We start from the raw sequence: 23,847 nt of genomic DNA on the forward strand, positions 1-23,847 counted from the left end.
CGCCCCCCAAAAAAGCCAAAGATGCCAAGAATGGAACCCAACCAAAGGCCACCAAAAGTCGTATCTCTACAAGCACGCTCGACAAAGTTGGTGAAAGTGTTGCCTCGCACCAATTCGTGCTTCTTCCTATCAATTTTGGTGGCACGCATTGGGGATGCCTCGTGGTTGACCGAGACACCAAGGTTATCAAGATGTACGACAGCATGGGCGGTAAGAGAAACAAGAAACGGTTGCAGAAGATGGCTGAAGAAATCCGTACTGGGCCTCTACGTGACGATTCCTACGAAGCTTTGGAAGTAACCGAGCCGGTGCAAACGGACAGTGACAGTTGCGGTGTGTTTGTGTGCCGGTTTTTTTGGACTTGCGTGAGCAGCGAATCCCCCAGCGATGTGTCCCCAGCTGGTATTACGAAGCTGAGGTGGGAGATGCTGCACGCAGTCATGAAGTTGAGGCCGCGCTTGTTATTCGTGCATATCCGTCAGTGCAGCATGCATGCAAACACTAACGATTTTAATACATGGTCAATTCTTGGGCAAAACCTGGACAATGACTGTATGGTGCAGAAGTCGATAATGGTAAATTCGTGGTACGCCACCATGAGCGTGAACGCCGACACACCGCAGCGGCCATCACTCTAGAATTTTTCGAAGTAGCGCACACATGAGTATCCCAGGTTTTAAAACCTGTAAAATACCTGGGTAAACGGTGAAGAAAGCGATTGGCTGCGGTGAGTTCCGACGTCGACTGCCTACGATCATTTCCACTGTAGCCTAAGTCGTGCACACATGAGTATCCCAGGTTTTATACCTGGAAAATACCTGATTTGGTCATTTAAGCTCCCGAATGTAAATTACCAAATCTGATTCCGTTCTCTATAAGGAAACCTGGGCGAAACCTGGCCCCCTAGCTGGACTATCCATGGAGAATCAGATTTCTGAGTATTTTTTCAATCTGGGAAACCTGGACGCTAAGGTCGTCCATTTTAATTCCAGAGTGGCGGTAGTAAAATTTAGTAGTGATCTAGAAACAAATTTTTGTTTTGAATGAAAAAGAAAGCCCAACCGCTTACGATTTGACCAGAAACTTAGCATAAGTCTTACTTAAGTCGGAGAATGTATAATTCGCCTGTCCTGTTCTTTTCACCCGCTAAAATCGCCGCACTACACTTGCATACACGGTTGGATAATGTTCTGTGTTTAGCTGCGTATCTAGCACGACACCACGTTTTAGCAGCATTTGCGCTCGCATTTCGTTTACTTGACTAATGAGTATCGAGCGCCTCTGGGAATCCGAAGCGATGCCTCCCCGTGTTGTCAAGCTGAGTGTGCTACTCGGCGATCTTTGCGTCGTCGTTGAAATGTAGCTCGATCTTCACTCGGTCGTAGTAGCCCGCAATCGCATACGTATTGGCATATTGACGAAGCCTGTAGTTGAAACTGACCACGGTTTAGCGTAGGTGAACTGTTTCCACTGGTAAAGATGGATGCCAAGCCAAGCGTGCTAATGAACATGATTTTCGACGCTGAAGCTGTGACCGAGTTGCGATCACAGTTGCCTGTATGCAGGCGATATTCATCGTCACACATGTAGATCTCAACACACTTGGTCGGATAGGCAAGGGTTTGTACTACGTTGCTCACAAAGCTGTTCAGCGCAGGAAGAAGGCTCATGAATGCGTCTACAAGCTTGTCCATCATATCCTCAATTAAGTTGTGCATCGGTGTGCTGCGTTGCGCCATTGTTTTGAGCACCTTTTGGTCTCGGATCTGCGTTTCGACCGAAGCTTTAAGCGAAAAATCACGAACGTTTGTGAATGAAAAAACTTCGATGCCAACGGGGACAGCGCAGTCGATTGGTAGTTGGTTTAACGATCGGATGAGTTGCATCACGCCTTTTACCGTCGTCAAGTTTGCCGCGATAGAATCCGAAAGGGAGAAACCTTTTACTCCCACGTGCGGATTAACCCGGCGTTTGTTGTGCTCTTATCGATGATTGATTCGATTTCTGAAATGAGTTTTGACGCCGATATACTCGATTTGTTGCCCCATGGTGAAAACAAAATAGAGGCGATACCGCCATAGAGCTCGGCTGTACATACCTGGTTGCCCAAAAGTTTCACCACCCACCGGTTGCCGTCCAAGTGCCCCCCCCCCATTGCTGATGGGGATCAAGTCAAAGTAGTACGGCGTTTCGATGCAGCATTTAGCAATCACACGCTTGAAACAAAAACCACAACTTTTTTTTCTTCGACACGATGTGCCTCCGGACTCTGTTGGCTTCGGAGCGAGTAGTTAAGCAATCTGCATTAGATGGAGCGAACCTTTTACCGTCGACAGGTTCTCGACATACTTAGTGTGCGTCTGCCTGTACTAGCTTGGCCTGTCCTTCGAGGTAGCCAAATCCGAGGGAGAACTACGGAGCACCGAACTTCGGAGATTTGGGACATAAAACAAACAACAGAGAAGTCATAACACACCAAATTTGCAAACACGACATCGCCGAGCGACCGTTCATTTATCAAAGGCAAACGTGGTGGGAGTGGTCTCCATGTGGGCGCATAAAGGCTTTTTATAATTGAGCAGCAACACTGTCGCCGCCAGCCGTATCGTCTCGAAGGAAGCATCTCGCTACAGAGGAGCTCAATGGATCCCACGAGCGCGTAACGACAGAGAGATGGCTGCGGGATCGCCCAGGAAATCTCTAAGACAGAAGTGGCTAGGCTTGTCACAGTTAGAGCGTGATCTCCACCTACAAGGTGTTGAGGACCCTGGTTTCAATCTCGACGATTACCCACAGGGCACCCAAGACAGCCGCAGTGATCCGTCCTGTCACCCGTACAGGGGAACACACCTACCGTTCTTCAAGACGCAGCTCCTATCCGACGGGCCCGGACCAGCTCATAGGCACCAACCGACCGTGCGTTTGGCCAATTTGTCCAGTTGCATGACGAATTAACTAGCGAAGTGATAAATTCCGCCCAAACGGCAGAGCTAACTGCTATGGCTTTGGCAGCTAGAGAAAATAACTCCCAACTTGTGGCATTTCGTTCAGCAGCCGTTGTAGACTGTTTAGGTGAACTAATTGGTAGTGCTGTCGGCGCAGAAAATCGACGGAAAAAATTGAGCATTATTCACGACGTGAGTGGTTCGATGGGAGCTACGAGATTGCAGCTTCATAACGGTTTACACACAGACTCGGAAGCCAAGGAAACTGTTACGGCCACGGATGCTGCGGTCGTTGGAGCTAAAACTGCGCTCAAAGAGTTTACAAGCAACGCAAAAAACCAAAATCGTACTTCAGGTCGGTATATGAAGAGCGACAAATTATCAGGCCCACTGCTACGCGATATCTGAACGAATTCGCTTGGATTGATACGGATGGAATCGATGGTGCCAAAGGGCAAATAAACGAGCTAACAACGTGCAACGATATTATGAGCGACTCTTCACTTGGAATGGAAACGGGGGGGGGGGGTCTACTGCGCGCCAAAGCCATGGAGACGTAGATCAAGGTCCGCGTGAAGACAGCGGGTCTGCAGACATTTTGCTTTCGAGTGATGGTGAAGCTGATGATAGCGGCGAAAGCGGTGGGTGCAACGCTGCGGGTACGGTGAGAAGCAAACCTCGCGCATGTGTACGGACGAGAGCAAGAACACACTACTATTTTTACTTAAGCTAGATATACCTGCTTATCAATCGAAAGCATTTATGCGGTTTAATTAAAGATGTCGCTAAGCTTCAATTCCCGCATAGCCCCACAACCGAGGAGGCGTATACGCGTCCATATCCGTCCAGCTATCTGTGAAACTCGCCTCAGCATCCAATTCAAAGTGGAAAAGCTCTCGTCTCGTGCTGTTGCCCCCCCCCCCCTGCTTGGTGTGAAGCTCTTTTCGAGGTTGCTCTCTGCTTAGACGTTCGTATAACCGGCTCCAAAACTTCACCAACTCGCTCGATCCCGCCGTTTCGAACCCACCAATGTCGATCAAAATCACTAGGCTGAAGAAGTTTAGTACCGTCAGACTGGTACATATGAATCAGTTCGTGTACGCATGGTCTTCCTAAGCAGCGGCGGAATTTTCCAGTACATGGCTGCGCTGTTCTCTCGTTGGGTCCTTAATCATCTCGTGAACATGTTTAATAGCCACTTTCCACAACTGAAACGCTTCATTAAGTGCGTAGGCAGTCACAATCTTCACCACGCTTGACAATGCCGGATCACTTAGTTTGTAGGCTACTCTGCTGGCATCGCGATGTGCATTTAATTTGCACGAGCTGACCGTGAGTCCCACCACGGTAGAAGCCTTCGGAAAACAGTGAGGATGTCATTGTTTGACGAGTCCAACCAAGACTTGATTTTTTGCGTGAGTCCCCTCAACCGTAGTGTCGAGAATCCCAATGTACAGGTGTTTATCTGTCCAATACTTAAAAAATTACTCTTTGTGTGTCCACCAGGTGCTGTCGAGATATTCTGCCAATGAAGTGTCCATTTTACGAAGGGTGAAACAGCTTCTCGTAAAGCCCTATTCAATTTCCGCTCGTAAAACGAGTAATATTCTTCAAGAAACGCGTTCGTCTTACACGTGTTCATTCTCGTTCTCCCAAATAAATCGGGTTTGGATAGCTTAATTTCTCCAAAACTTTCCTCATCCGGGCCTCCACATTTCGATTTACATGCCACCGGCAAATAAGTATGGCAGCTGAAGGGAATACAATATCCGTAGCTTTCATGCACGCACGAGCCCTATCTGTAACTAACACGGGAGGAAGATATATTTCATTCTCCATCAGCATTATCCTTAGCATCGATAGAGCCCATGAGTAGTTAGGATCAGCCTCACCAGGCAACCAACCCTGAGCCAGTGGTAAAAACGTGTTCATACCTGTCACCGTGATGATGTTGAGTAACGGGCACTTGTACTTGTTGGTTTTGTAGGTGCAATCGGGAGCCAAAACATTTAAATAATCTTTGGCGAGCTCCAGGGCACCTGGATGTGACCATAGAAGATAAGGTAGTCGGTTACTTCAGCTTTCCACTTCATAACGATATTCGAATTTATGGTTTTGAAGGGCTTGAAAACAGAACATCGACCCCTTCAAACCGGCAGATTTTTCCTTTCCTTAAATTGCATATGCAAGATAGTTTGACTTGGTGTTTGTATACTTTTACTTGTTACAGAGATGGTCGACGAACCGAACGTTGTAATAACCGGTGCAAACTGCATATTAACGTGCATACACGGCTGCAAGTTTAGGTTCTAAACTGCATTATTCATTCCATTTCCGTAACATAGATGCTGACTTCCGGTCGTCTGGTAGTACAGCGATAGGCGGGTGCAGAAACGGTTGCAATTTTAGAGATATTTGAATGTCGAATTTTGAAAACTGTCCAATTGCGTACATATATTGAAGTTTTCCCATCCAAGTGGCGAGCAATCAAAAGTTCAGTTTTTGTGGCTTATACAAATATGAAGCCTATAATATAATCTGAGCATGGGCTTCCGGCTCAGTAAGCAAAATGAATCGACGGTTGCACTTTATTCTCAACCTGCAAGAGATATAGAAAGACAGTTTTCACTGCAGCCATTACTTCGCAAAAACACAAATACTGATAATAAAATGCATATTCACCCTTTGGTATCCTGCATATGCACGATACTTAATCAGCAGCATCTCTCAGTCTTTTGCGTGATCCACCACCTTTCGTTGGCGCATACGGATGCGGCGTTCTTGGGTTCGAAGGTCGCAGCTTTCCTTCACTCCATTCCTTGTGCCACACGTCAAAGCAGGTTGTCAAGACTCCGCGAATCACATGCCTCGGGCGCATACACAGGTAGATAGGCGCATTACCATCGCACTCGGAGCAGTAGTACGCCGTCGTGTAGGGCTTCGCGCCCTGCATCAGAGAGCAAACTTTACACGCACGCTGACGCCGCTTCGGCTGCGTATCTCGGTTCCTCCATTCATCCACCAACTGTGCTACATGAGTAGAAGCGTGCCCCGCCACACCAGAACCCGACGTACCGGCGATCTGCTCCCTCTCACAAAACGTGTTTCCGTCGAACATGTCCACTTTTTGGAGCTGGGTGAGCTGCAAGTGGAGGCGCTTCATGAATTTAACGTGCGTCAACGGCTTTGAAGTCTTGTGCTTGTGGTAGGCCTTGTGTACAATGTAGCTGTTCACTATAGCGATATCAATAAGCCCCAGCACGAGGCTCTTGTAATACTTCCGAAAAGTCACAGCCCGCTGGAGGGAGTATCTTTGCAATCGGAGCTGGTCATGTACGTCGACAACCCCCATAAACTGATGGTAGTCCTTGATAACACGGGGGGCGACGACCTCGTGGTGTTCACCAGCTTTGTCTTTCCGAACGACTCTATCCAAATCCACACTCCCACCCGTAGCCAAGAAGTGCACAGGTTTTGAATCCATCCAGCAAATTGCGCGTAGGCCAGGTACTTTAGAAGATTCCACAATCTTACACGTCCCCCGATCCACATCTCGTGGCCGTGTTTTCATCTTACAAATGATATCTTTGCAGTACCCAACGCGATTTGTCATTATAGTGCCCAGACAATAGTACCCCATCAGCTCGTGTGGTTTGATTGGAGGAACTGATTGAAGCTCTTGTAGCACATCGCGCCGTGTCTTCTTCTTTGTGGTAGGATTCGCTTGACAGCGTCGCTTGTGGCGCTTATAGGCATCGTCAACACGAGCGTGGAGCATATCTCTTTGGTACTTGTTTGAACAGACAGCAACGTGCTGCCACAATGCAACCGGCATGAAGTAAAAGAACAACGCCATAGGCGAGTCCCCACGATGCAGTACTTCAGGAGTGGGTCCGGAATAGCCTTGGCGAAGTCCCGGGTAGCTACTAGCGCCTTCAACAGGAACGTAAGGCGTCTGTAACTCCTCATACACATCCGGTTCTTGAATTGGGCCCCATCCATTAGTCGAAAACTCTCTCAGTGTTCTGTCCAGCAAGTTACCCGCCAACACAGCGTCGGTGCCTCCAAATCCATCCAGAAATTCTTTTGCCAGCGCAATATCCATCTCGTCTCGTTCAGGGTCCGGCTCCGATCCATCGGCCGCACTGGCATTTGATACCCAACCATTGCAATCAGACTGGGTATCTGTGACAACGTCGTCCCTTGCCGCTTCATCGCCAGATTCAAGTGCATCATAGTTGGGGTCTCTTCCGCCCGGGGCGTCCACATTCAACCGGTCAGTTGTTTCTGCAAGTATTGTGCTTTGCACGCATTGTGGCTAAACCAGCCCATAACTTGTTATTTTAGCAAATCATCAAGAACACGACAACGTAGACTTACGTGCTCATCTCTTCGAATTAAAATTGAATAGCCCGCTTTCACGAAAAGTTAAGGTTGTATTGGGGCAGCTTTCGTTGAATGGCTGCGGTAAAAACGACAAACCAACGTCATTCCTCATTCTAACGCTTTCTCGTAGACTCTGTCATCTTAGCAGTAACAATCTCAATCGACATGAGATGGCGATCTATCGCCCTAACCTATATCTACGACATCGATTTAAGTGTGGTGGCCTCTGTAATGGGGGTGTCGACGCGGTCAATCTCTCGGGGAAAGACTCTTATTTCGCAGGCGTGGAAATGTGATACCAAACGCTCCTATTGTGCGGAAGACGAGATGGCCGCCGGAATGCATCAAGTTTGTCCAGCATTTTGTGGAGGAGCATCCGTGTTTCTACATCGAAGAGCTGCAGCTAGCTCTACAAGCAACATTCCCGTCACTTTCAAACATTTCAACGTCAACTATATGCCGGGCGCTGCGATTTGACCTTGGCCTCACTCGCAAGGTTCTTACCAAACGGGCAAGAGAGAGTGTGCTTGGGACACAACTCCAGGAACCTTTGATCGACGTCGTTTTCACCAATCATTTCTGGAAAATGTTGCCCCATTGCTAAATCCTTGGCCTCTTCCTAGGTACGCAGCTTACTTGTGAATCGACAACACATCTCACTAACAATACTGCATATAGGTCCATTGTTATTCTTGACAATGCCAAAATCCACATGTACAGAGAGCTAGAAGAGTTGGTTCACTCGACAGGAGCCTTGCTTTTCTTTTTACCTCCATATTCACCGCAGTTGAATCCAATTGAGGTCGGCTTTGGTCTTTTAAAACGATGGTTGACCCGGCATACGCATTTGGCTTTCCGGTTCGACGCCAAGCGCACATTGCAAGTTGCAATGCGAAAATGTATGGAGCCATCACGTGAAGAGAACAGTAATCTATATGGACATTGTGGCTACGATATAGCTGGTCTCAACCGCGATATATTTTTTAGTTGAATGTATGATCGCAATTTGCTTGTTTAGTTATTGCTACTGTTTTTTTATTGTGCTGCGTGCTCATCGTCATCAATATTTTCAGTAGGATACGTCGTGTCGAGGTCTGCCCGAAAAGGAGGAAAATGATTGTAGGACGGTAATCCGCGTGCTTGCCGCAATTCTACAACACCAATATCCAGAGGAATTACACCTTTATTCAAACGGCAACCCACACGAACGAACTGGCGTTGTTCGGAGTTATTCTCCTGCTGAGCAATTATGTCGGATTGCATTGCATCAACTCGCTGCAACTGTGAGAAGGTAGCATTAGTTGGTGGCTCTAATGGTGTTCCTTCAGGTTGTCGTGCATGGGATATAGCCCAATACCGCTGTGAAGCAGGGCCATACATGTCGCGTGCTCCTTCACGCTCTAGAAGTTCACTTATTGCTGCTGCAGATGCTTGTACACGCGATTCAGTGGCGCGACGAATTCCAGTACTTGTATTAGCTCGCTGCACGTAAATGAAGAGCTCAAGTTGAAAATCAGCCTGCCTGGTACACCACAAATAGTTAAATTATTATTACTCGACTGATAATTTTTTATAATGCACTTCTTACCCATTTTTTCTCCTGCTTGCTTGGTTCCATAGGCGGTTGATTCGATCAGTAAACTCACTCTGTAATGCTGGTAACGGTACGTAGTTTGATTGAGACGCATTAGCACTCGGCCGAATCTAAATAGGAGCGTCGGCTTCCCATGTGATGTCGGTATACGTTGCCAGCGAGCTGCTTATCTTGGCACGAAGAACATAAGGCCATCATTAGGCATGAATTCGAAGATGGTGGGGGCCCCGTGCGTCGTCCTGCTGTTTGTGTAAGGCTGTCCAACTTTGACAGTGAGCTGAACTTGCAATCGTGTCGGCATCGACAGCACCATTGCTATCCTGGCCAACAACGCTGACAATTAGAGGCAAGAAGAGATTTGCACCAGTGCCAGGCTGTAGATACGTACCGGGAGTGTCACGAAGACTGGCAAGCGAAGCAACAAGCTGCAGGTGTCTGGTACGACGCACTGATGCTTGAACCAGGAAAATGCTGAAGTGGTTAGAGCTGCTGCTAGCCTTGTTTTAGCTGAACCAGAACTTATTTTTAACGTTGAGTTATGGGATCAACTTTTGAGATTTGAAGTTAAGTTAGAGATGCCAAAGTTGGAGCAAAGCACAATATATCTTCGTAACACAAGCATAAAAATCGTTATCATGAATAATCAGTATAGGTATCATGAATATGCAGCATACGCACTGAATCGCATTGTAAGACATACCCGTTTCGTTGTTCTCTTCAACAGACTCAACGCTGGAATACCCTTCGTCCCCTGATTCAACATTTTCTTCGTCACCTCCATGAGGACCTGGCAACACGATGGGGGTTTGAGCGACGACTTGAGCAACGGGCTCAGCTACTGGCACTGGCGCTTTTTCTTCATCAGATATGGCGTCGTCAACTATAGTGCATTCACAAGCGTTAGACTGCATCAATATGCATGTGGTCGATGAAATGTTCAGGATAGCGTACGGGCTTCTTCGGGCGGATGTACTGCATGAGCTAATGCATAATGCTAGGTAGTTATCCTGCATATCCTGCATATCATATCATGAATATGCAGCTGGTACTCACATGAGCGGCGACGTTTCTGCTTGTCCGTGGCAGGCGGCTTGGGCACTTTTTGAGTGCGCTTCACTTGCGTTTGTCGCGTCAAAGGCTGCTGAGTACCTGAAGAAGGTTGAAGTGGAGACGTGGGCTGGGTGGTGGCCGCTTGAGCGGGTGGTGATCTTGTTGTGACAGCATAATCAGCAGGAGGTGCTGGTGGCGTCTGGAATGGTCCAGAACTGGTAGACGAAGGCTTTTTGGAAGCTGTAACATCATACAAACAATTGGTTCGACTGTGTAGCCAGCAATCGCCACCATCTCGCTTACCACCACTGTAGTACTCGAACAGCTCTTCCTCCCCAAGAAAAAAGTCGATGCCTTTTGTGCCGTTAACATGTCCGCCAGGGCGAACGTACTTCCATCTCGGATCTAAGTCCTTCACTCGCGGTCTTACAGATGTCCATCCCTGCTTCTTCAGCTCCTTCCCACGCCACACCAAACGGGATGTTTTGACTGCTCACGTACTTGCCTCGGACAGCAACCATTTCATGCAGAGAGCCTGGCTCCGTTCTTTTCCAGCGCGAATTCTCGAATGAGTGGCTGGAGAGGGAGCGAAAAAATTACCTTTGGAAAATAATGTAAAACTCATGTTTACCACATACACTTTTATATCTTATATTCAAATTTAGAGAAATATTATCTGTCTCGTCGCTTGCTATGTGTATCTTCTATGCTACCACACGTACAGAGAGCCTGCACTTGTAGGTTTTTTTTAACTTAGATTTTGTATAGCCGAGGATTTGAAAAAAAGTAACTATACAAACTTTAAGTCATATTTGAGCTTAACCTGCATTGTGCAGGTTAAGCATTTTTGAAAAGCTGCATATGCAGGCTCCCGGTTTGAAGGGGTTAATAGCGGATGTAAGCTGATTCCGTCGATGCGTTGCCTTTTTGTAAAAAAATGTCTTCTGGAATGATCAACGTATCTTTATCAGAGTGAAGAAGTGTAGCATTCGTCCTAGAAGTGGAGATACCAGCTGGTTCATGTGCGAAAATGAGCTCATTCACGTTTTGATTTTTACCAGGTTGATCGTTCTTGGCGGCACGTTGACGATAAGTGACGTGCACTAAGATCAGGTTTCTGGACTGACGATAATTTGATCGGGAAAATACCGTTTATACCACCCACCCACCCCGAGAGTTTGCAGGAAGGGTTTATTGAGGATTATTAAAAAAAAACATCCACCCATGTTGTTTTAGTCCACCCATCAGTCATTCACCCGCCCACTACCCCTCTCCTCTACCAATCCAGATCTATCAGTCTCTAGTCCATCCATCAAATAGCATATCGCCTCGAGCTCCAGAACTTGGTCGAGGTCCACTCAGGTATCACTCTTAAACTTTCTTGCTTCAGCACAGGGGGCGACGGGCCGAAGAGCTGTGAACGATCGCATCAGAACCCCGACGTACTTTTGTACAGTGCACTGCAGTCGTTGATTGGGCGCTTAGTATGGTATAGGGGGCGTAAAGCCACGGCAATCTGCAATAGTCAATCCGCAAACACTGTTCGCATCGATAGACCTGCACATCTCACCCTGTTGTGCATAGCAAAAACACTGCTGTGAAGTTTGTGAATTAAGAGTGTCAACTTTTGTTAATTTCATTTAATAGAAGTTCATAAAGATTTAGAAAACAAAGATTTCTGTAACTACATTCTATTAATAGATTTAGCAATATACAAAATCTTCGCTCTGGTTGCTTGTCCCGGTGTCCTCTTCCTCATCTTCCTCTGCAAACACTCGTAGTAGGTCTTCCAGATGCGAGTAGCGCTCAATGTCTTCATCACAAATAATTTCACATTGAAGAAAATATGTACTAGCTTCTCCACCCGATCAGGCGCCAGCCGGCTGCGAAGCTTAGAGTGAATGAAAGCGTGAGCCGAGAAGTTGCGCCCCGACGCAGCGCTGGCAGCCGCGCAACAAAACAGACGCAGCGCTATGTCCTGCAACAAAGGCAGATTATTCAGTCCACATCAGAAGTCGAAAAGCGGGATCTTGCGCTCACAGAGAAGACCCCATTGTCAGGTTGCGTTACTTTCAGATCTCGGACATGCCGATGATAAGCTGACAGCTCCACGATCCCTGCGTCCGCTTTCTCCTCATCATGCCATTGCACAGCCAAAATCCTCGACAGCGCTGCGAAGAGAAGCATCCATGTCAATCCCAGCATAGCGTGGGTCTAACAGGTACGCAATGCCGTGAGCATCTCCGTAGGTAAACTCAAATCGCGAGCTGACGAGCGCATCCACGCTCTTGTACTCGGCTGCAGTGAGTCCTGTAGCTTTTAGCTCGTTCGGTAGGTCGACAAGAACTTGGTACACCTCCGAAACTGGTGTGATGTTCTTCTCAAACAACTTCAGCGCCTTCGAAATTGGCTTAAGGATGGCGATAGCCTTCTTTAAGCGAGGCACAAATTCAGCCGATGTCACTAGAGTATGGACGCCACGGCAGGTCTTCTTTTGCTTTTTTGTCTTCGCCTTCAGGAATCCGCGGGCTGACACACGAGAGAATAGTATGGCCTCTGCAGCCAGTATAGTCTTGAAGCACTTTAGCAGGAATCCACATCTTGTGTCTCCTGGCTTAGCGAGACCATGTAGATGTTTCTCTTTAAGCTGTGCTGAAAGCGCTGCCCACGTTTTGCTATTCTTCTTGAAGAAGGTAACCATTTCCTTACATCGACTCTGCAAAGTATCCATCCATTTCACCTTTTTGACGATGTCTTTGGCTAGTAAATGCAGGCCGTGGCAGACGCAGCCGTGGAAGAAAGTTTTGGGAAAACGTTTGTTGCAAAGTTTCCCAAGCGGCCTTGTTCGCGTTAGTATTATCTGTCACCACGGCGCCGACCTCGAGAAAATCGTATTTGGCAATAACTCAATGTCCGCTGCCAAAACCTCGGCATCGTGCGCTTGAGTACCGGTGTAGACGCTCTCAAAAAAAAAACGTGTACTCCCCGTAAACGACGACATCGTTCACAGCAGCAAGGCCATTAATGTCTGTCCATCCATCCGTGACCAAGGTCACAATTTTCCCATCCAGAGCGACTTTGAGCATCTTGAGTGACTTGTTGTACGCACGATCGAGAAACACTGTAGCTAGCTGCTCGGGGCGAGCGGGTGGACGCTCAAGAAGCCCGCAGCTAGCTCGATCGAGACCCGATGGAAGTATATTCCGCCTGGCGGAAAAGCAAACGGTATCGAAGGCAAGGACTCCTTTTCGGGTGAAGATCGAGTGTGCGCTCATTATGGCTCCGGTACGTACACAACGCTGCCTTTACCTTGCTGATATTGCTGACAAGTGACTTTGTACTGGTCTATGTTAGTTCATTCAATGGCAGCAGCCGAAGCGCTGAGCTCGGCGTGCTCCGCAAAATGTAGACGTATGCCACATGGCAGTGCTAAATGATTTGGTTTGTCTAACGTGCCCGTTCCTCTTGCATACGTTTAGCTCCTACGCCGTCGAGCACTGAGGTCGCTAATTATACAACTCCAATTGGTCCAAACGTCGGGGAATTGCAGGCGACGTCGCAAGTTTCGACTGAATCGACCGCTGCTGGGCGTTGTGATTCCCCTCCGCGTTTGAGCACCTCTTCGAGTCCTATGAATGGTATGTACTCTCAACGTGTCTACTTGGATTGCCTTACTTACTGGTGTATGGCTTGTGGTGCAGATGATAGAGGTGGCATTTTCAGTTCAGAAGACGAGGATGACGAGTACGGGTTGGTTCCGCGGGACAGGGTGGCTCGCTCAAGTCCTACCGTCCATACTTCTATTGAGACGTCTCTTTTTGGCTCATCGGACGAAGATGACAGTGACGATGAAGTTGCCATCGACGAAGGCGAGGTTGTTATCGTCGACGACGATAACGGCGATTCCGACTACGAGGATGGTGCGTTTTTTTTGTGTCCTGTATATACAACTTACGCTTACCCTGTCTAACATGTGATATGCATTGTGTCGTATAGCCGATAGTCTCATGTGTAGCGACGTGGAAGACAATCTCAACAAAATGGAGGATGGAGAAGACCCTAGCGACTTTGGTGACCTTGACTCTGGAGACGAGATTGATGAAGAAGCTATTATCGACGTAGATGATCTACAAGACGAGGGTTACGAAGTCGGTGTCGAGCACAGAGAAGGTGACGATGACGAATCAGGTGGTAATGATATCAACTCAGTTGAACCTGTCGCAGAGCGACACTTTACCGAGACGTTTCTCGCGTCACTGGGAGGGCCAGACAAGGTGCTTGCTGGGAATGTCGTCGGCGACGACCTGAATAATCTGCGGGAGCACAGCGCAACTGGATGGTCGGAACCCGAATCTCCTGATAGGTACGAGTACTTGCAACGCCCATACGAAGCCGTCGGAGAAGAAAACAGCTACCCGGACTTGAGGAAGGAGCCTTTCAGACCTACGCCAGATGCAATGAAGTGTGGTGATTCACCACTAGCGCTGTTCTTCTACTTCATGCCAGTAGCACTTTGGCAACATATCGCTGTGTGCAGCAACAACTACAAGCATGAGCAGACAGAGGCGCGTGTTGAAGCATACTTAGAGCATCGAAAAAACATACAGCGTCGCCGGCCGGATGACAAGACTCCGCTACGTTCGCGAGGAGATGTACGCATGTCACTCATGGCAGTCACGCCTGTGCTTCCCCATGAACTCTGTGTGCTCATGGGGCTACTTCTCGCTCGGACCGTGCAGCTACATCGAGAAAATATTTCTAACCACTAGAAAAGGGACGATGAAGGCGCTATCGGACGTGGCAAGTTCTCTAACTATATGACGAGAGACCGCTTCGTGGAGATTTCCCGAAACCTGCACTTCTCAAGCAACCTTGACCCACGCGCCAAGGCTGATAGAGCCTGGAAGAGTCGGAAGGTAGTTCATGTGCTGCAGCGCACATTGCGTCGTGGTTTTATACCTCCGGCTGAGCTTGTGTTCGATGAAGGAATACTACCGTCGCGGTCGTCGTTCAACAAGACTCGCGTGTACATGAAGGATAAACCGTGTAAATGGGGCACAAAGTTGTTTATGCTGTGCTGCGCGCCGCTCCGCGTACTGCATCAGGTACTTGCCGCAATGTTTGGAGGTGAAATGCTCTATAATATATCTTACATCTATGATATTCTGTATAAATGTGCTGTATAATACAGGTTTGAGGTCTATGTAGACAAGAAGCAACATATTGATGACACGACTTCGGTGGACAAGAAGTCGGGTCCTGCTGCGGTAGCTCGTAACCTGAAAGCAGTATTTCCTGACGGACAAGACAAGGGCTTTCGGCTCGTGGTTACGGATCACTTCTACACCAGTGTGGTGCTAGCTGTCCAGTTACTATTGATGGGGTTCTATATCGTTGGCACGATCATGACAAACCGAATTGGATTCGCTGCAATTATCAGACACAAGAAGAAGGACCCGAAGAAACGACCCAAGCATATCATGCGGGGAGCTTTCACTACCGCTCGATCCAAACAAGTGAAGCAAATGGCTGCTATGAAGTGGTGGAACAGCAAACCAGTTTTTCTCTTGTGCACCGGGAGTGATCTTGCGCTTGAGAGGGTTGCGAGGAGGGAAAAGACTGGAGAGCAACATGAAGTGGCTTGTCCTAAAGCTAGGACTACCACAAGCTCATGGGCGGAGTTGATGTGCATGATCAGCTCCGCCTTCAACGGTATTCCTTGCAGCGTGCAGTTACTTTCCGTAAGTACTACAAGTCGCTGTTTTTGGGACTAGCTATTGTCAATGGCTACATTGTACACAGAGCTTTTCACGCGGCAAAACGGAACACGTCCTTTGACCAATGTCCAATATATCCGCAAGTTGCATCTAGGCCTCATCCTCATGAAAGATGAAGACATGTATGAAGGCAACACCTTCGGCGCTGGTAGGTGTGATAAGTCTTTTGTTATATATACAGTCTTGACTAAATGTATATACTGCTATTGTAGATCAATCTCCTCCTGCAGACTGCAGTACGCATCTAGTCAAGTGCCGACTTCTTCTGATGCTGGGGTGTTGGCAGAGTGTGTCGTTCATTCGGCAAAGCAATTTGACGAGTGGAGAAAACACTCAGGGCAGCTAAAACGTGTACAACGCAACTGCAAAGTGTGCTCCATGCTGCGGACGAACGGGAAACGCGGCGGGACTACAACGTACTTCTGCGATGTATGCTTCACCTCGCTTCCCGTGTACCTGTGCATGAAACCAAAGCATACCATGGACGTAGAGTTGCGAAGTTGCTGGGATATCTGGCACAACTTGTTCAAGAGCGGCACGGACATTCCTGACAGTAAAATACGTCTGCGCAAGTCGCCCGCCAAGCGCCGCCGAACGTCATCCGAAGAAGAGAAAGATTCAGAGTGAAAAGTGAGAGTGAGCGTTCTTTGGATGGCTAGTCATAATTCTAATACGATGATTGCGTGGGCTCTAGGAGCGTCTCTATCCATATGACCTTTAGTTTGTATGTTGGCGATGAAGACACTTCACGTGATTGCGTCCGTACCTCAGCTTAGCATACTTGATCTCAGTATGCAACTGATCTGCATTTTCTGGATCACCTTTATTGTTAAATTTTGACAAAACTCTCTAGATTCCAACGGGGGTCGATCTGGTTCTGTACACGTGTTACGAGGTGATATGCAAGATCCTTGTGCAATGCCAGTCCTTATACAGCGCATTCGCGGTGTATATACAGCACAACGCGCGATATTCATCTACGTCGCTAACCTATTCATTAACCATCTCGCCCAACCCTTGAGGCATAAAAATTTCTATACTAATGTATGCTGTATATACAGGTTCGCGTCACCCTCAAAATCCTTCGGGTTGAAGGCGGTATAAAAACAGTAGACGAGAACAGGAATCCCGCAAAAGTAGTAGGCTAGGGAAGCCTATTATGCTCAAAATACTTGAAAGCGCAACAAGTTTCCGTGTACGCCAGGCACTCACGAATGTCCATTCGAACGCCAACAAGATTGAAATGATGGTAGGGAAACCACTTTTCCACTATTTATTAAAGCACGAGATCGGAGAGAAGATCGCTGGCAAAGTGAGCTGGTCCGACGCAGACAAACAGTGGCGGCAACAAGACCTCACCTAGGTAGAATATGCCGAGAGTTAAATTGTTAATATGGAATGAAATAAGCATACATTAATAGGTCCGTTCCAATATTAATTTCTAACGCAATTTTGTAGATCCTTCACCGCCTTCCTCAACTAAGTCACTCTCCGTGTCGTTGTCCAACGCTTCGTCGCCCACAGCTTCATTCATGTCTTCATCTTCATCCTTGTCTTCGTTGTTGTCAGACTTGAAATCGTCACAAGATTCTTCGTCACTGGAGTCCTCGTCGCTTGAGTCCTCGTCGCTTGAGTCCTCGTCGCTTGAGTCTTCGTCGCTTGAGTCTTCGTCGCTAGAGTCCTCTGACTCACTGTCCTCTTCATCCTCAGCCTCACCCTCAGTTGAATCCGTCGTCTGATCGTCAGTCGAAGGGGTTCGCACGCTCTTGTCTTCGGTCCCGCACGCTTGTCCCTCGGCTTCAGCGACCGTCGGGGTCTCAGTTTTTAGATTCGTCGTGAGGTTTTCAGTGTTTTGCTCATCTTCCTCAGATTCTTCTTCATTCTCAGTGTCAGACACCTCAACTGGTGCCTCGGTAGAAGAGACCGCCTCCGTCCGTGAGCAACTAGACGACGTTTGCACGCTCTTGCCTTCAGATTTCGTCTTTGCTTCAGCAACAGTCGTCGTTGATAAATTTATCGGGGCTTCGGTACTTTTCTCTTCTCGCATAGCTTCATCAACCACCTCATCTAGATTAACCGTTGTTGTGGTAATTACTTCGGGGGTTTGAGGGCTTTGGTCTTCTTCTTCAGCGTCACCCACATTGACAGATGACTCGTTAGACGAGCTCGTCGACGTCGATGTCAAGTTCTCGTTTTCCTCGTCGAGTTCTTCTTCTTCAACCTCGTCCGACGTTTCTTGTGGATTAGTCGGTGTAATTTCAATGTTCTCTTCCAGTTCATCGAAAACCTCTTCTTCGGATTCGAATTTAGTGTCAGTAGTTGGAGCTTTCGTTTGCAGGTTCTTTTCCTCCTCAAATCCTTCCTCTGCCTCATTCAAGGCGTTCGACTCGTCATTGTTGATGCCATTTTCCTCTTCGCCAGTCGTCGTATCCGACAGAGATCGACGAAGATAGATCCGCTTTTCGGTAGTCGCCACCCGGATGGGAGCTGCGATCTCTGAGCTTGCACTCGTCGGTAGCGCCGCCAACAGCGACGCGGCAGCCAACACAGCGCAGTGAATCTTCATGGCCACGTGCAACTCTTTGCCAGATTCAGAATGAGCGCTCGTGACAGTCGCAAGTTGCGAGCTCAGTACATTTTCATGGAAACCTCGAGTTTGCCTTTTCGGCATAGAAAAAGTCAGAAAACGCCTTCGTGGTGACCAGTAGGTGTTTTCCATGAAATTTTAGCGTAGCGCAGATTGCCCAGGTTTCATTAGTAGTACGCCTAGGAACCTGGGCAATCTGCGCTACGCTAAAATTTTGAGAAACTTTGTCCGCAGTTTCAATACGTAACGGGGCAAGATCAGCTCTATTAAAATAATGAGCTGGTCCTTTGTTGCCGCGATGACGGCGAGATCAAGTAGGAGCACCGAGTGCCCTCTTCCTTCATAATCTGGAAGGCACCTTAGCTCAGCTATCTGTGGAGTAGATTCTGGGACGACGTCTCAGATTTAGGGCAATCTGAGCAATTTTGGTCATTTTTTATAAATCGTTCAGCTAATAATTAAAATCAATACATGGAGCATACTGAACAGAATGGAGCAGTTGTTGTGCAGCGTGATATCTGCGAACGCCGAAAAGACTGGCCCACGATGCTCTTCATAATAAAGAGTTTTATTAAGGGTTCTTCGGGCCCCTGACCCATCGATTTGCTTCATGTCCAAACCTTAACCGGAACGATGAATCGCCGATCCACATTTGGTGTCGTTACTGAGACGTGAATGTTGATACCATCGGTCCGGAAATGCGTGCAGGAAGTTTTTCCGTGTCTCTGGCGACAGGCGCTAGCCTTGTGGAGCGAATAGCCGCCCTGTGGACACTGTGGCATATTCTGTTTGTGGCGTGAAGCTTACAGCCCGATGGGTTACCCACCGGTTGTGTAGGAAATAAACCTCTACACCTGCCCCTTACGCGGACATTGCTATTATATTCCCCCGTAAACAAGTAGAGTTCGCCGCTTGCAAAAATGCAATCGGTTCAGCACACTGGGCCCAGCTTTCGCTGTTACATCTTTGTCCGACTGGTCACGCGCGAACAAGAAGATAAAGCTAAGGACCCAGGCCCGACTGAGTTCAGTCGATTGGCACAGCACTCGTGGTGTTCTGGTCTCCAAACCCTGCAACTTGTGGCAGTAAGCTACCGGTTTGTCGCGTTCGCAAATCCCCCAAGCTAATTGGTTCTCCAGTCAGTCTTTTTATTATGGAACGAGGATGTCACAACCACGTCTTCTAGCTTTAATTGTTTGGAGCTAACCAAAAGGAATTCAGCCTTTTTCAAGTTGCGCCTCGAATCATGTGCTTTAGGCCCCAACTTCCAACCCGAGCAATTCTTTTTAATGCTGTCTGAGATATATAGATGTTTGATCCTTGTAGTGAAATTTGCACTTGTACCCGCTGGACCTGAATTCCCCGTCCTATCATACCGTAGGTGTCCTCGCGACAGTAGGTAAACTGGTGTGTGGCGCTGATCCTCTTGACAATCGGGGCCCATCACGATGCAACCATTTCAGTACTGAATCCAGAGGGTATTTCGTGCTCCTCATTCGAAAGGTGTGCTCTGTACTTCCCCTAGGTATTTGCGTGCCGCAACTTCATATGCTGGCGATGGGACGTAAGCGACCGAAACAGAAAACGCCCGAAGCTATTATCCCGGCCAAAAAGGCTTGGACAAAAATGGTAATATATTTTATCTTAAATTAGAGGAATGTAACTCCGCAACCGTAGAGCCGATTTCGTTGTGTGTCCCCTTAATAGATAGCTTGGTGTCTATTTATTCTCGTAAGAACTTCACAGCATCTAATAATGTTCACTACTTTTCAAATGGTCGCCGGTAAGAAATTGACTGCTGCTGAGAAGTACTTGGTTGTGAAGACCTACGAGTTCCTCCGCCAAAAGAAGGCCTCTGCACCGCATCTATGGAAAGGAGGAGTTCGTTATCATGTCAAAGAGTGTTTAGGCTTTGCTACGGGCACCATTTCAGCTATATGGGCGCACTGGGAGCAGCACCACGACAAGAATTTCACCTCGGTAGGCTGTACTTCATATCATTTCAGTTATTATTGATATTTATCATTTCAGTGGTCGACAAATTAATTATGACAGATGGAAGGTCCAAAACCATCTGGGAGGCCTCCAGACAAAATATCTGCAGCAAAGTGATGAATGCGAAATTGCATCGGAACCAGAGGGCAGCAAAGAGGACACGGAAGAGGATGACGCCGTCGATGACAATGAAGCTGTAGCCGATTAGGAATATGAACGGGTGACCCGTTGTATGTTCTTTACACTCTAGATATTCTTTTGACTGGTTCTTTTTAACAAGTTTATAATTTTCTAACTATCGTCAAATTGCGGTAATATTTGGAATTTATCCATCCGGTTCTGAAAATCCCCACCTGTTATCCCGGCTCTGCCAATGAATATGCATGCATGTTAGTACGTGCCAAGCCCACAATTGCAAACAATTCTGCAAGATATAGAGCCTTTTTTAAACGGCCGATTGGGAGATCAATGGTTGCAGATACGCAAAAATAGACCTCAAAATCGGAATCTACGCCCCTTATATCTAACTATCGTTATGGGTTTTGTGAAGGGAAGGGTTACCTTTTTTGGACCAAAGTTTGTCCAAGGTTTGGTGGCCGGGATAATAACAGTCGAATGGCAACTCCGACAGAAAACAATCAGTCGAGAATTCGCCAAAGGTACACGACATCTCGCCAAGCAGCGATGCATCCGTTCAATGCCATAGCCGACACCTTTGACGTGACTCCAGTACGATCTCGACCTGTTCTCGCACCGCGAGTACCAGCCGTCACAGCACTCGCCGCAGAGAGAAGAGCCCCCAATCGACGCAAGAAGCTCAAATGGCGGACGCGCGATTCCCAGGCTTCGCAGCTCTACAACTTGGAGCTGGACGTCATGCATCTTCAACAGGAGATCCAACGCTTGGCAGAGTATCAGCAAATTCTCGACGCCCGCACTTTCAATCGTCGTGATGCGCTGGATGGCTACTACGTCAAGACAGTGCAAGAGTACCACCGTGTATTTGAGAACGGCTATCGTCCAGGCACCCCGCTTGATGCGACTCAGTACGTTATGCAAACTATGGACGAGAACCTGAGTATCGGTGGGTTCAGCGGACGTGGCGTGATGCTGCATCAGTGGGAACAATACACAAAGGCGCTCTCCGGCCTCGAATTTCACTACCTGCGCTCTCAAGTCCTCTCGATGGAAGGGCACACGGTCGTCACGTCCTATGCCAGCTACAAACACATCGTAACACGAGGCACTGTGGAAGTCATGTTCCCTGAAGCACTACGACAATATCCACGCATTGTGACGAAGATGTTGGGGCGTGTGTTCAAAGGCGTTGGCAAGTTTGACTTCGTCTTTGACACGCAGACGCACAACATTATCTCGTTTGACTTCGAACTAGACTTCCTCGAAGAGTTTTCTCGTTTGCTTCAGGACCCGCGCGATCTTTGTGCCATTTTCAAAGGAGCAAGGATCACCGAGGAATGTCTGATCGGGGACGTTACCGGCTACGGGGAGGTCACGTCGAGTCCAAACGCTGGTACAATTGCGACAGCTACAGTTGAGAAAAAGACAGAGGCCAGTTTCGATACAGATTTAGAGGATAAGACGCCTTCAGGGCATAGCGACGAAGAGTGGCGACAGCCTTCGTTGACTAATAGGACGGGCAGACGCAAGGAGATTTGGGAGTAGGTGCATCGTGTCATGAAGTGGAAGTCTTTTTTGTGGGTCACGCGCGTTTTCCCTTGCAGAAATCAGAGACGAATTCCAACGATTCCGTCCAAGTTGAGGTGATTTTTTCATTACACACCTGTTGTACCATGCCACGCTGGTCCGTAACTGTAGTGAGACACGGGACAAGAGCGCGTGTGTTCAGCGTCAACTTCGCTGTTGCGACGTCCATGTAATAATGGATGAATGAGAAAAGAACACTGGTATGACTAAGGCGTGTTCGCTGCTCGTGAGCAACCAACGTGAATGAGCGGCGAATACTGATCTTCACGCTGAGACGAATGCGGCCAAGCTCACATGCAGCACTAACAAAATGTCTATCCATAAAAGTAACATATTTGACGAGAATGCCAGTGATACCGGTAGAGATGAACTCGCGCTGTGCCATGTTGAAGTGACAAGAATGAGGCATTCCTACTGGTCCCAGCGTTTTTATTTTGGTTGTTTTCTTCAAACTAATAAAAAAAACTGCAACAAGCTTTATATATTTATCATGCTCTTTCAATTTGAAATGAAATAGAAATAGAGTATTCTGCTCGGTCTTTTGTGGTTTATTCATGGTAGTTAGCTACCGGTAAATGATACCTATGCTCCAATAAAAAACGAGCAACTGATCTCAATGACAACAACAACAAAATACTTTTCTTTTATTAACGACAGGCAAGTTTAAGAAGCTTCCAAACACGACCGGATAGAAAAGGAGAGTCCAGAAGATTGCGCCAAAGTATTTGTATTTGGTAAGTCCAACTTTTGTACAAGTACGTTTTTGATCTTCGACCCAGCACAACTCCAGAAAGCGGCGTTGTTAGTAGTGGGACCCCATAAAAATAATCTCCGCAAACTTTAAACTGTAGTGGTGAATGAGCGAAACAAAAAACGCCCGAAGCCAACAATCGAATAGCAACTCGACCGACCGGCGACAAATATTCACATGACTCAGTCAGTTGTGAATTCGCCAGGCATTCACAATATCTCGCCCGACAACACTGAACACGAACATTTCGGTCTCCGAAACCTTTGGCGTAACACCAGTACGGTATCGACCCGTGCTAGCTCCGCGTGTTCCTGCCGTCGCAGCACTCGCCGCTGCGAGAAGAGCTCCCGATCAACGCAAAAAGCTCAAGTGGCGGACGCGAGATTCTCAAGCCTCGCAGCTCTATAACTTGGAGCTGGACGTCATGGATCTTCGACAGGAAATCCAACGACTGACTGAATACCAGCAAATACTTAGTGCACGGACTTTCAATCGTCGGGATGCACTGGATGGCTATTACGTCAAGACAGTGCAAGAGTACCACCGCGTGTTTGAGAACGGTTATCACCCGGGCGCCTTGCTTGACCCGTAATCCAAGTCATGGACGAGAACCTGCGTATCGGTGGATTCAACGGACGTAAAGTGATGCTGCATCAATGGGAGCAGTACACGAAAGCTCTTTCGGAGCTCGAATTTCACTACTTGCGGTCTCAAGTAGTTTCAGCGGAAGGACGGACGATTGTGACGTCCTACGCGAGTTATAGACACGTCGTGACGCGAGCCACCTTGGAAGTCATGTTCCCTAACGTAAAATCCGTCAATACCCACGCATCACGGCGAAGCTGCTGGGGCGTGTGTGCAATGGTGTTGGGAGGATCGACTTCACCTTCGACACGCAGAGTCACTACGTCGTTTCGTTCGACTTCGAAGTAGACTTTCTCGAGGTGTTTGCACGATTACTTTGGGATTCGCGCGAGTTGTGCGCCGTATTCGACGGAGCAAGGATTTCCGAGGAGTGTCTGATTGGTGACGTGGCG

General features: G+C 47.8%; 3 protein-coding genes across 3 annotated transcripts; 1 reads left to right on the forward strand and 2 right to left on the reverse strand.

Annotated features, from left to right (window-relative positions):
• Positions 1–8,366: 8,366 nt before the first annotated feature.
• Positions 8,367–8,711, reverse strand: PITG_06153 (uncharacterized protein; the record flags this gene model as incomplete). The annotated part of the gene is made up of 1 exon (XM_002998284.1): positions 8,367–8,711. The coding sequence occupies one exon, from the start codon at positions 8,709–8,711 to the stop codon at positions 8,367–8,369; it is 345 nt and encodes a 114-aa protein (XP_002998330.1).
• An 8,482-nt stretch (positions 8,712–17,193) lies between these two features.
• Positions 17,194–18,423, reverse strand: PITG_06155 (uncharacterized protein; the record flags this gene model as incomplete). The annotated part of the gene is made up of 1 exon (XM_002998285.1): positions 17,194–18,423. The coding sequence occupies one exon, from the start codon at positions 18,421–18,423 to the stop codon at positions 17,194–17,196; it is 1,230 nt and encodes a 409-aa protein (XP_002998331.1).
• Positions 18,424–21,018: 2,595 nt separating this feature from the next.
• On the forward strand, positions 21,019–23,402 carry PITG_06156 (uncharacterized protein; the record flags this gene model as incomplete). Its single annotated transcript, XM_002998286.1, has 3 exons — positions 21,019–22,013; positions 22,387–22,450; positions 23,016–23,402. The coding sequence occupies 3 exons, from the start codon at positions 21,019–21,021 to the stop codon at positions 23,400–23,402; spliced, it is 1,446 nt and encodes a 481-aa protein (XP_002998332.1).
• Positions 23,403–23,847: the final 445 nt, after the last annotated feature.

The sequence above is a fragment of the Phytophthora infestans genome, genomic scaffold (assembly GCF_000142945.1).
Source record: "Phytophthora infestans T30-4 supercont1.9 genomic scaffold, whole genome shotgun sequence".
NCBI lineage: Eukaryota > Oomycota > Peronosporomycetes > Peronosporales > Peronosporaceae > Phytophthora > Phytophthora infestans.